Source organism: Quercus lobata, chromosome 1 (assembly GCF_001633185.2).
Source record: "Quercus lobata isolate SW786 chromosome 1, ValleyOak3.0 Primary Assembly, whole genome shotgun sequence".
In the NCBI taxonomy this organism is placed as follows: Eukaryota; Viridiplantae; Streptophyta; class Magnoliopsida; order Fagales; family Fagaceae; genus Quercus; species Quercus lobata.
In genome coordinates this window covers 27,926,949-27,938,491 of record NC_044904.1, presented here as the reverse complement: position 1 = coordinate 27,938,491, position 11,543 = coordinate 27,926,949, and the positions used below count along the sequence as shown (strand labels likewise).

Genomic DNA, 11,543 nt, shown 5'->3' with positions numbered 1-11,543 from the left:
GGTAGAGATTTGAGCACCTTTCTCACAATCTTAGGTTCAGGAATGGTTTCCCTAAGAGTTTACTAATTCCTTGAACTTGGCATAAAACTCATCAAACGACTCATCCTCCTCCATCTTGATCTCTTCAAAGCTCATAGTAAGCCTCTGAAGTTTTGAATCCTTGACAGCCTTAGTTCCTTCATAAGTTGTTTGGAGAATGGTTTATGCTTCCTTAGCAGTTTCAGTAGAGGATATCTTCTTGAATTCCTCATTAGTGACTGCATTGAATAGAGCATTCAGTGCCCTACTGTTAAAGTTTGCTTCCTTGATCTTAGCATCATTCGTATCAGTCCGCGCTTCCGTAGGCTTAGTCCAGGCTATCTCCACAACTTGCCACACTTTCTCATCTAAAGACTGCAAGAAATCTCTCATGCGTACTTTCTGGTATGCATAGTTAGTGCTATAAAATAAAGGAGGTATAATAAGAGACTGTCTTCTATCCATGACAAACAGGGGTCAATGGATCACACAGCAAAAATTAAGCCTAATCAGAGTGTGCTTGCGCTCTGATACCACTTGATAGGCCAAGAATGTATTGACTCATTGTGATGAATTAATTGATTAATTAGCCAAGTTTATTAATTAATCAAATTAACGTGCAAGATGTGTGGTAATACAAACAAATCACTAATTAAACTAAATATGCAACGGAAAATAAATTGAAACAGTGATTTGTTTACGAATGGGAAAAACCTACACGATAAAAACCCCACCGGGTGATTTTAAGGTCACCATTCCCTAGAATCTACTATTATCAAAATAAGAGGTTATAAGTAAAAGAATCTTAGTACTTTATACTAACCTACAGTTGAACCCTTACCCCAATACCCAATTAGACTTGTTCTATTGTGACAATCTCTTCTTTCAATGCACGTCTCCCAATACGTGGCTAACAAATTGTGCGGATCCCAATATGCGACTTAATCACCAACTTTAGAAGAATGTTTGCTGCAAAGTTCTTTAGTTCATCACACGATGAAGATCAAGAAGGTCCTTGGTCACAAAACCCTATGGTATACAAACACAGCAGCTTCTTTAAGAGAAAGATGAACTAGGGCAAATTCTATCTCCAGTCACAATTTCTATGAACAAGATTTTGCTTCACACTTGTGCAACTGTGTGTAACCTTTGACGGTCCTTAATATAATCATTATATATGTTTGGGATTGTGAGAAAAGTAGACCTAAACACATACTCACGAATTAATAAAAAACAACTCATAAAAATCGAGTTTCATAAACCTCGATAGATAGCCATCTATTGAGCTAGCTCTCGAGCCACGAGCTTTAGCAGCTTTTAAACTTTGATAAATGCTAGTTGTCGAGTTTTAAAATCCTGCACTTTTCACTTTATTCTTGGACAGACTTACATGACTTTAATACTTGAATTTGAAACCTTGTTTCTTGAAGTACTAAACACATCTTAGATCTGCCCAATTAAAAGTAAAGTGCGTTTTGTCAAAGGATTAGCCAATTACATAAAATGTTGACATATGTTCTTCACATTGAATCACATATGTCCTAACAAGACACATAACGCAAAATTTGATTCCAATTTCAAATTCTAATAAAACTTTTTCTAAGTTTGACCTATTTATATATATATTAGTATATAATTTGTGCATATGCATGGTACAATTAACAAAAAAAAAATTACAATTACACACACATATGGATTCAAATTATACTCTCTCTCTCTCTCTCTCTCTCTCTCTCTCTCTCATTTTTTTTTATTTTAATTTCTTTGGATAGACATGTCACATGAGCTTACTTTTTTTAAAAAAGTTTTTGATGATTTTTATTTATTCATATTAGACCCTTTGTCTTTTGCACCATATTAACTCGCCTAAAAAAAAAAAAAAAAAAACCTTAAATAGGACACATGTCGCAAAATTAGACAATAATTATAATCCAATTTAAAACCCAATTGGATTTTTTCTCATGTTTACCTATTAAAAAATATATATATATATATATATATATATAGATATTAACTCACATGGCATAAACTTAAGTGGATAATTGTGATGTGATCCCACATAAATTTAGACACATTGTGTAAAATTGGATTTTAATTTTAAAATTTAATTGAATTTTCTCTATACTTTACTTTTATATATATATATATATGAAATGGTAAAAATTATAATTGAAAACATAATTTCAAGTGTCTCGGATCACTGAATGATGTAGCTGACCTTGACATCAGGAAAAATAAAAAAATAAAAAAGGGTCAAGATTCTCTCCGATGACCATAACCTCTAGGAGTCTAGGACTCATCGCCCCACTCGCACCACTAGGCCTTTTGAGTTGAACCCATTGTTCCAAATAAAGGGCCCATATCAACAATTTGAAAGCAACGGGAGTTTTAAGGTGGCCGCCCTAGAAGCCCAACCCATATGCACCACAGCACAGTAGATGCCTCGTGCAAACTTAAGGGTACGTTATTTTCAAGCTTCTTAGTAATAGATTTTGTTTGATTTTGAATTTTTTTTGTTAGGTTCTTGAATTTCAATTATGGGGTGTTTAGTTTTTGGCGTAAGCACAAACAGAATTTTCTAATTTTTATGTAGTACTGCGAAAAAATGAACAATTTTTGTCACGATTCTCCATGTGGCTGAATGTGATCGGTAGTAAAAAAGTAGTAAATTCATGTGAAAGTAACATTTAATTAGTCACAGTATGCCACGTAAAAGAGTTGTGGTAAAAGTTGTGAGTTTGTTTGTTGAACTAAAAGAACTCTTTTTAAAAATAGAAACAAACCTTTAGGGTCAAGATGAAACTTTTTGAATCATTAAGGGTCAAAATGAAAACAACCCCAAACTTTAAGAACGAAAAATACACTTCAATTGAATAAATAATTAGCTTTATGCATGTTGTATTTCAAAACTTTTTAAAAATTCCATTGTATAATAATTTTTCTATTCAAAATAAGTTTAACTGAGATGTGAATGAAGTTTTGAAATCTCTACAGTTAAAATTATGGACACAACGTCTATTAAGAAAAAAGAAAAAAAAATGGATACAATGTAAAGTATGAAGTTTGATATATTTACGATTGATTTTAATTTGACTATGTCAAGTAAAAATTTGTCAAAATACCTTTAATTTTTCTTTCTTAATGTGTGTTTTTGAGAAATAGATAAAGATGGACAACAAAGAGTCATTTATTCCAATTACATATACAAAATTACAAATAACAAAAAACACGAGTACGCTTTACTTATAGAAGTGAAAGTGCTTCTTGTAAAAAATTCTCTCTATTTGAAATGGGTCAATTTAATGGTTTAAATTAAATATTATAAATTTAAAATTGTATCTAATAATATCTCATCTAAAATTTAAAATAATGTGTCATGTCCACGGTTTGAGGCTGATATGAATTTATATGGTTTTTTTTTTTTTTTTTTTAATTTTTTAATTTTTTTATGCTTATCACAACAAGCCTAGAAAAATAAACTTCACTTATTCGGATCCAAAAAACTGCCAAAGGCCTAATCACTTAGGTTAGAAGACATGGGTTTTGGCCACTCAAAAGTAAAGCTTGAAATTAGAATTACACGAATACTCGAGGCCAAGTTGAGGCCGTCTGCTAAGTGAAAAAGGGGCCAGACAAAGACGAATTCCCAAGATTGGATTTGTTCTTCAAATACCCATCTCAAAGCTAATAGTAATCTTTAGCTTTTAGTGTAAAAAGAAAAAACCAATGGTTTTTCATGTTACTTTCCCTACATTGCTTAACCATGATTATCGTACGTTCACTAATACCAACCATAGTTTTATTAGAGAACAAAATAGGAACCTACTTGAAGCACCTAGCAAGGAAGAAATTTAAGATTATTGGTTTGTTTGGGAACCGCTTATTTTGCTGAAACTGAAAACTGAAAACTGCTTATTTTGATAAAAGTATGTAGAAAAAAGCTAAAACTTGATTTTTGGAGCAATGTGACTCACTTAACAGTGAAATGGGATCCACTTTAAGAGTAAAAATAGGCTAAAAAGAAAAATAAGCTATGTTTCTCAAAATTCAAACGCAACCTAAGATCCCCCTCACGAATCCAAATCAAATGGTCCAACAAGTAGCAGAGTGCTACGTGTTATGATCACAAAAATAACCACCCTTCAACATTAACTAAAACATGAAATAAATCAATTTCACTTGCTAAAAGACTCATATCTATGCACGCAATAGTATAATAGTTTATTAATGTAACAAAACTAATTAGGGACACGCAAAAGAGATTAAATTGAAATTGCCTTATTATGCAATATTACAAAGTACGGAAACTGGCATTTGTTTGTGCTAATTTTGAACCATATATGCTTATGGGAACATGAAGCCATTCACCGTCGTACCTCCATCAACGCATATAGTCTGCCCGGTCATGTACGAGGCCGCCGGTAGGCATAGGAATGCTACCAAGGAAGACACCTCTTTGGGCTCTCCAACGCGTCCCATAGGTGTTCGAGAGATAACAGCATTGAAAAAGTTTTCATCATCCCTATACTACAATAAAAAAGGAAAATAATAATAATGACATAATTTAGTAAGCTAGTAATTAATTTTGATACGTTGATAGATTAAAATTCTACTATATCTAAAAAATAAAAAAAAAAATAAAAAAAAAATAAAGCACAAGGGTGTGATGAAAAGGTCATTACAGGTTGGACTAAAGGGGTGTTGATGTACCAAGGGGCAACACAATTGGTCCTTATATTATCTTTTGCCCACTCGCATGCCAAATTTTTAGTCAGCTGATTCATTGCCCCTGCATACTTATAAAGACCTTCAATATTGTAGCTCAAAGTGGTTTTAATACAATCCAATAAATGATGGGACAAGCTTAGATTACCTTTACTTGCTCCGTATATGGAGCCCACACTGACTGATACGACCCCACAAACTGAAGACACAAAGACAATGCTTCCTGCCGACGAAGCTTTCAATAGAGGATGGGCAAGTTGGCTCAAGTGAAAAGCTGATTCAAAATTTGTCGCCATGATAAATGAGAAATCTTGGGCCGTATACTCCAAGGTCGGTTTTGTTTTGTTTGTCCCCACATTGTTTATCTATATCCATGCAATCATAGAACAACAGCACCGATTAGGAAATATGTAAAAAATGCTAGTAAAAGCTAGTGTTATTAATAAATTGACATAATAAATAAATTTCTGGATAATTTGTTTTTTAAAAGCTTATTTGCATCACTATTTCAAAATTGTTATGCAAATGCATACATAAAAATATGTGCCGAAATACAACCTTAAGGGAGGGATTAACCAAAAAATAAGCGTAACCAAGGGGTGACTTACAAGGATGTTAAGTTTCCCATTAAAGAGATTAAAGGCAGTGCTAATTAGATTCTCTCTTTCAGCTCTAGAGGATACATCGCACACTGAGCCAGTGACTTGGAGACCCTTCTTTCTCCATTCACATAAACACTCATTAAGGTCGACTTCGTTTCGAGAGCATGTATGCACAATTGCTCCAAAACCTGCTAGTTCCTCCACAATAGCATGCCTAATCACAAAATAATAAAAGGGGATCAATTGTTTTCGCGAATCAACTTGTTGAGAACATTGCTTAAGCTTCTTTTGAATAAATATACTATTATGAGGTGAATCACTTGATATAATTGAACTGACGATACATATTATACTATCATGCATAAAGGAGAGCTACTAGCATGAAAGTATTATGATTGAAAATATTAGCAAGAATAAGTAGTAAGAATAAGTTATTGATGAAGCTTTCTAGTTAAAAACAATAGCAACAAAGGGAACACAAGGGAAAGAAAGTAGGGACCCTATTCCTTTGCTTCCACCGGTAACAAGAGCGGTCATGCCCTGAAGAGACCATCTACTGTTATCGGGCTGAGCCATTCTGTAAGATTTGTAAACCTGGAGAGGAAAGTCTGAAAGCTAGAGAGAAAACTAGAGAGAAAGATTGAGATACTTTTAGATATTATTGAATAGATTAAGACTGTACAAGATCCTATTTACCAGAAGGAGAAATACCAGCGCTAATAGCTAGAAGACCTAGAACTCAAGAACTAGACTCAAGCGATTGTGCCTACCAGTCAAGACAGGAAGGTGGGACGCTAGCTAGCCCCTTGACCGAAGCGCCAACCTTGCCTGCTTTGTCTCTGCTTGAAAGCTTCCGTGTTCAAGTGACCGATTGAAAAGTCAAAGTCAACAAAGTGGAATTCACCATCTATATATCAGTAGCAGAAAGTGAAAAACATACTACCAAAATATCAGAGGGAGTTAGTTACTGCACGTGTCATATACACGTGTGTAATTTACGGCATATAAAGAATAGCTTATCTAGACTACTTGTAGTTTAACCATCTTTTCTGTTGTTTAACTCGCTACTTCTGCATTTGCTTCTTTTTCTTCTTCTGATCTCGAGCATTTTCACGCTCTCCCTCAAGATGAGAGCTAGAATTGTGAATGTTAATGATGCTCGTCTTGGTAAGTAAATTAGCAAGTTGTAGAGCATTGAGTGCTTTTGTAAGCAAGTCTGCCAATTGTGTATGTGTAGGTGTGATACCCCAATTTGATTGATTGTATGATGTGTGTGGGTGTGTAATGAATCCCATATTGAGTATTTACTGGATAGATCTGAGTTTTATTAATAACTACAAGGAACCTCAATTGTGATTAGTCCTTTTGAGGTATAGCGCAGATGTGACTAGCGCTTTTCCTTGGATCGTTACATATGGTATCAAAGCCGGCCTAGCAATCCCATGTGGATTGAGAGACAGTACCCCAAAAAGTGGGCCTTAATGAGAACATTATGGATTTAAGTGAGGGAGATTGTGATACCCCAATTTGATTGATTGTGTGATGTGTGTGGGTGTGTGATGAGTCCCACATCGGGTATTTACTGGGTAGATCTGGACTTTATTTACAACTACAAGAAATCTCAATTGTGACTAGTTCTTTTGAGGTATAGCGCAAATGTGGCTAGCGTTTTTCCTTGAGTTGTTACAGTAGGAGTATAAAATAACTTGATCACTTTGATATATTGCCGAACTTTATAAGCTGCATCTAAAGGGGGCTTTCTAGGCTTAGACATAAATTGGCTAAGTTTATGTACTAAGTATGTTATGTCAGATTTGGTAATAGTAAGGTATAGCAATCTACCAACCAGTCTTCATAAACCCTTGGATCAAGTAGTAGTTCTCCATGAAATTTACTCTATTTTAGATTTTGTTCCATTAGAACTCTGCTAGGCTTACAAGTTATCTGATAATTAAAAGAAATACTACACTTCTAACATTTTCATAACAAATAAATTTTACATGATAAGTTATTACTGATAAATAAAAAAGTGATTTTAGTGATGGGTAAATTTCATTGAAGTAGATTTTTTCTAGCATTGGATGAGGATGCTAGTTAAATTTCACAGAAACCATGATGAAGTTATGAACTTCGATGTGAAAAACAATTTTCAAAAAATGCAGTAAGACAAAAGCATGTTCTAAGATCAGTGGCGGTTTCAGGAATTTTTTTAAAGGTGGTCATTAAGAAACTTAAATTATACAAAATCTAATAAAAAAAGAATATACATGGACAAAAAACACACACACAAGAAAATAACTAAAATCTTACAATTTCCTTCAACAATTATTTATTTATTTATTTTGAAATTGTTATATGATAGTCTCATTATCAATGTTGCAAACTACATCTATTCAAAAGTTTAGTTAAATAAAATTTTTCTTGGACTTTTTATTTTTATTTGCAGGGACTTAATGTATTATTAGAGGGACCAAAGTTTAAGAACAAAATTTGACTACAAACTTAGTTTTAGTCACGCTCACTAAATGACTTAACATTGTTACACATTGTCACTAAATCGATGTTCTTAAAACATGTCAAAATTTCATGCGAATTGGATGTTATTTACCATTTGATTCATTAAATTAAGGATTTAAAAAGAAAATGTAATTAAATGGTGGATTTGTTAAAATTCACATTTAATTAAAAAAATATTGAATAGAGTTGCAGGCTTAGTCTACAACTAAGTTTGTTGCCAAATTTTGTCTAAAATTTAATTATGTTGGGCTTAAAAAAATTTAGGGTGGTTACAAAGATTTTTTAATGATAAAAAAATCATAAATTTCTAAAATTTATACATAGTAATTGTTTTTTTTTTTTTTCTAAGTTAGGGTGATCCTGTGATCACCCTAGACTCTCTATGTAGAGCCACCCCTCTCTAAGAATCCAATGAATCTTTTCCAGGTTAATGAAAGGATATGAAATAAAGTTAAATTTAGATAAGGCGAAGTATTATGTTCAACTAAACTTTGTTTATTGTCATTACATTATTGCCAGCTCTTAACAATTTGCATGTATTTGTAAGCGATTATGTAGGAAAGTTCGATTTAATAGGAAATACTAAAAAAAAAAAAAAAAATACTAACGAAAGGAAAGAACTAAGTGGGAACAAAGAACTGAAAGAATGGACAGATATACAAGTATTTCAAGTTCTTTTTTATATCTTGACATGATTATAACTTGCACAATAATCTTGTCTACAACTAATAGTTTTATAAATTAATTTTGTTGATGTATTAGTTTATGGGTAATTCTACAGTACCTACTAGTAGTCAACTTACTATACTAGGTTTCTTTTTTCTCATATTTGACTGTTTCATCCTCATATTGTGCAGTTTCAACGTCACATGTGACAATTCTTTTCTCACATTTGATGGTTCTCTTACTTTTTTCTCACATTTTGATGGTTCTATTCTCATATTGTGCAGTTCCAATATCAAATTGAACAATTCTTTTATAACATTTAGTGGTTCTCTTATTTTTTTTCTCACATCTGCCGGTTCTATTATCACATTGTGCAATTCTAATATCACATTTGACAATTTTTTTGTCACATATAGTGGTTTTTTTTTTTTTTTTTTTTTTTCTCAAATTTGATGGTTCCATTGTCATATTAAGCAGTACTAATATTGCATCTGCTCTATTTTTGTCACATGTGACTGTTCTTTGGTCACATTAGGTGGTTCTCTTACTTTTTTCTCACATTTGACGATTTTATCTCCACATTGTGTAGTTTCAACATCACATGTGACAGTTCTTTGGTCACATTCGGTGATTCCCTTAATTTTTTTCTCTAACATTTGACAGTTTTATCCTCACATTGTGCGGTTCTAATATCACATGTGACAGTTTTTTTGTCGCATTTGGTAGTACATTTATTTTTACTTATATTTGACGGTTTTATTCTCACATTGTACAGTTTCAACATTATACTTAACAATACTTTTGTCACATTTGGTGGCTTTTTTTTTTTTTTCCTTCACTTTTAACAGTCTCATCTTTACATTGTATAGTATCAACATCACATGTGACTATACTTTTGTTATATTTAATGGTTCTTTTATTTTTTTTTCTCGCATTTGTCAGTTCCTTTCTCACATTGTATAGTTCCAACATTACATGTGATTGCTATTTTGTCACATTTGGTGGTTTCCATTTTTTTTATTTTTTTTTATTTTTTTTTTTTAACATTTGATAGTTCCATTATCACATTAAGCCGTACCAACATCACATCTAACAGTACTTTTGTCACATTCGGTGGTACCCTATTTTTTTTCCTCACATTTGACAATTTCATTGTCACATTGGGCATTACCAATATCTCATATGACCGTACTTTTATCACATTCAATGCTTTCCTTATTTTTTTCTCACATTTGATGATTTCATTGTCATATTGGACAGTACCAACATCATATGTGACAAAAATACCCCCGCAGCCGAAACTCTCAAAAATTACTATGATACTCCTAAAACCTATAAAATGACTGATGTACCCTTAGAACCTAGAAAATGACTGAAATGACCTAAATGACCCTGAAATCTAAAAAAAGTTCGAAATGACCTTGTAACCTAAAAAGTGACTAAAATACTCTTAGAACCTAAAAAACGACTGTAATGCACCTGAAACCTAAAAAATGACCGAAATACTCATAGAACCTTAAAAATGACTGAAATGACCCTAAAACCTAAAAAATGACCAAAATACTCTTAGAACCTAAAAAATGACCTTGAAACCTAAAAAATGACTAAAATGACATTGTAACCTAAAAAGTGATTGAAATACCTTTAGGACCTAAAAAATAATTGTAATGCACTTGAAACCTAAAAAATAACCAAAATACTCTTGAAACTTATAAAATGACCAAAATACCCCCTTGAAACCCTTAAAATTACTAAAATACCCTTAGAACTTACAAAATGACAGAAATAACCGTGAAACCTAAAAATGACCGAAATGACCTTGAAGGCTGAAACCTACAAAATGATTGAAAAACCCTTAAAACCTAAGAAAATGACTGTAATGCCTCCGAAACCTAAAAAATTACCAAAATACCCCTAAACCCTAAAATGATGGTAACGTCCCCGAAACCAGAAAATTACCAAAATACCCCTAAACCCTAAAAAATGATGGTAATGCCCCCGAAACCTAAAAAATTACCAAAATGCCCCCGAAACCTAAAAAATGACCAAATTACCTTTAGAAACCAATAAAATGACTAAAAGACCCTTGAAATCTAGCAAATGACCAAAATGCCCCATACAACCTTTATTTGCAAGACCAAAATGACAAAAAAAATTTATATAATCACTCCACTTACTTCTCTCTCTCTCTCTCTCTCCCCCCCCCCCTAAGTCTCGGTGGAACTTATAAATTTTCTTTTGTCATTAAGTTGTTGTATACTAATTGAAATATAAAATATGATAAGTTATTTAAAAAAAACTATCTTGTATACACACACATGCACTTACGCATGGGTGTGGGAGGTTGTCTTAACTAATATATTTAGTAGTTAGTACCACAACTTAGTGCCCTAGTGTTGACCTAAACCTTATGATTTTATATTTTTTAAGTTTTATTTTGAAATTCCTACAAAAAAAATTAGGGTTGTGTTTAGATGGTAACATTTGGATTTGGATTTTAAATCAATGGATTTAAATGCCTTGATTTGAAATCCATCAATTTTAAAATTCCTTGTTTTAGTCTTTTTATACAACGAAGGATTTAAAATTCATTATTTGAAATTCCATTGTTGGAATACCTAAATTTGGATTTGGAATTAAGATCATAAAATATTTTTTCCAATTATTTTTTTTCTCAAACCTGCTACATTTTAATATTAGTAACATTTTTAATAAATATATGAGGTAATGAAAAAGCCATTGATAATTCATTTGACCCCAAGTTGTTACTAATAGCAACTTATTAGTTGGCTATGATGACATATTTTTAGTTATCATATAAATAATTGAATTGAGAAATCCCTATTAAAAATTCTATCAGAAATTTCCTCAAGCACTTGCCATGCCTACTTTTTAAACCCTAGACAGAGTTATCCTTGCAAAGAGCATGCCAACTCATTAAAACAACCAAGGCAATCATTAAACCCTAGAAGCTTATTTTTTGAAGTTCAAACAGCTAAACACTATTGTTGGAAT

At 32.3% G+C, this 11,543-nt stretch overlaps 1 protein-coding gene across 2 annotated transcripts; it reads right to left on the bottom strand.

Annotated features, from left to right (window-relative positions):
- Positions 1-4,170: 4,170 nt before the first annotated feature.
- Positions 4,171-6,091, bottom strand: LOC115985559 (tropinone reductase homolog At5g06060-like). 2 transcript variants are annotated; one of them, XM_031108500.1, is made up of 5 exons: positions 5,845-6,090; positions 5,352-5,559; positions 4,892-5,108; positions 4,701-4,807; positions 4,171-4,545 (listed from the first exon to the last, which is right to left on the bottom strand). In XM_031108500.1, the coding sequence occupies exons 1-5, from the start codon at positions 5,919-5,921 to the stop codon at positions 4,363-4,365; spliced, it is 792 nt and encodes a 263-aa protein (XP_030964360.1). In that variant the 5' UTR covers positions 5,922-6,090; the 3' UTR covers positions 4,171-4,362. The 2 variants fall into 2 exon arrangements, with proteins under 2 accessions (XP_030964360.1, XP_030964367.1); XM_031108507.1 differs by lacking the exon at positions 4,701-4,807 and having other exon boundaries at positions 4,460-4,545; positions 5,845-6,091.
- Positions 6,092-11,543: the final 5,452 nt, after the last annotated feature.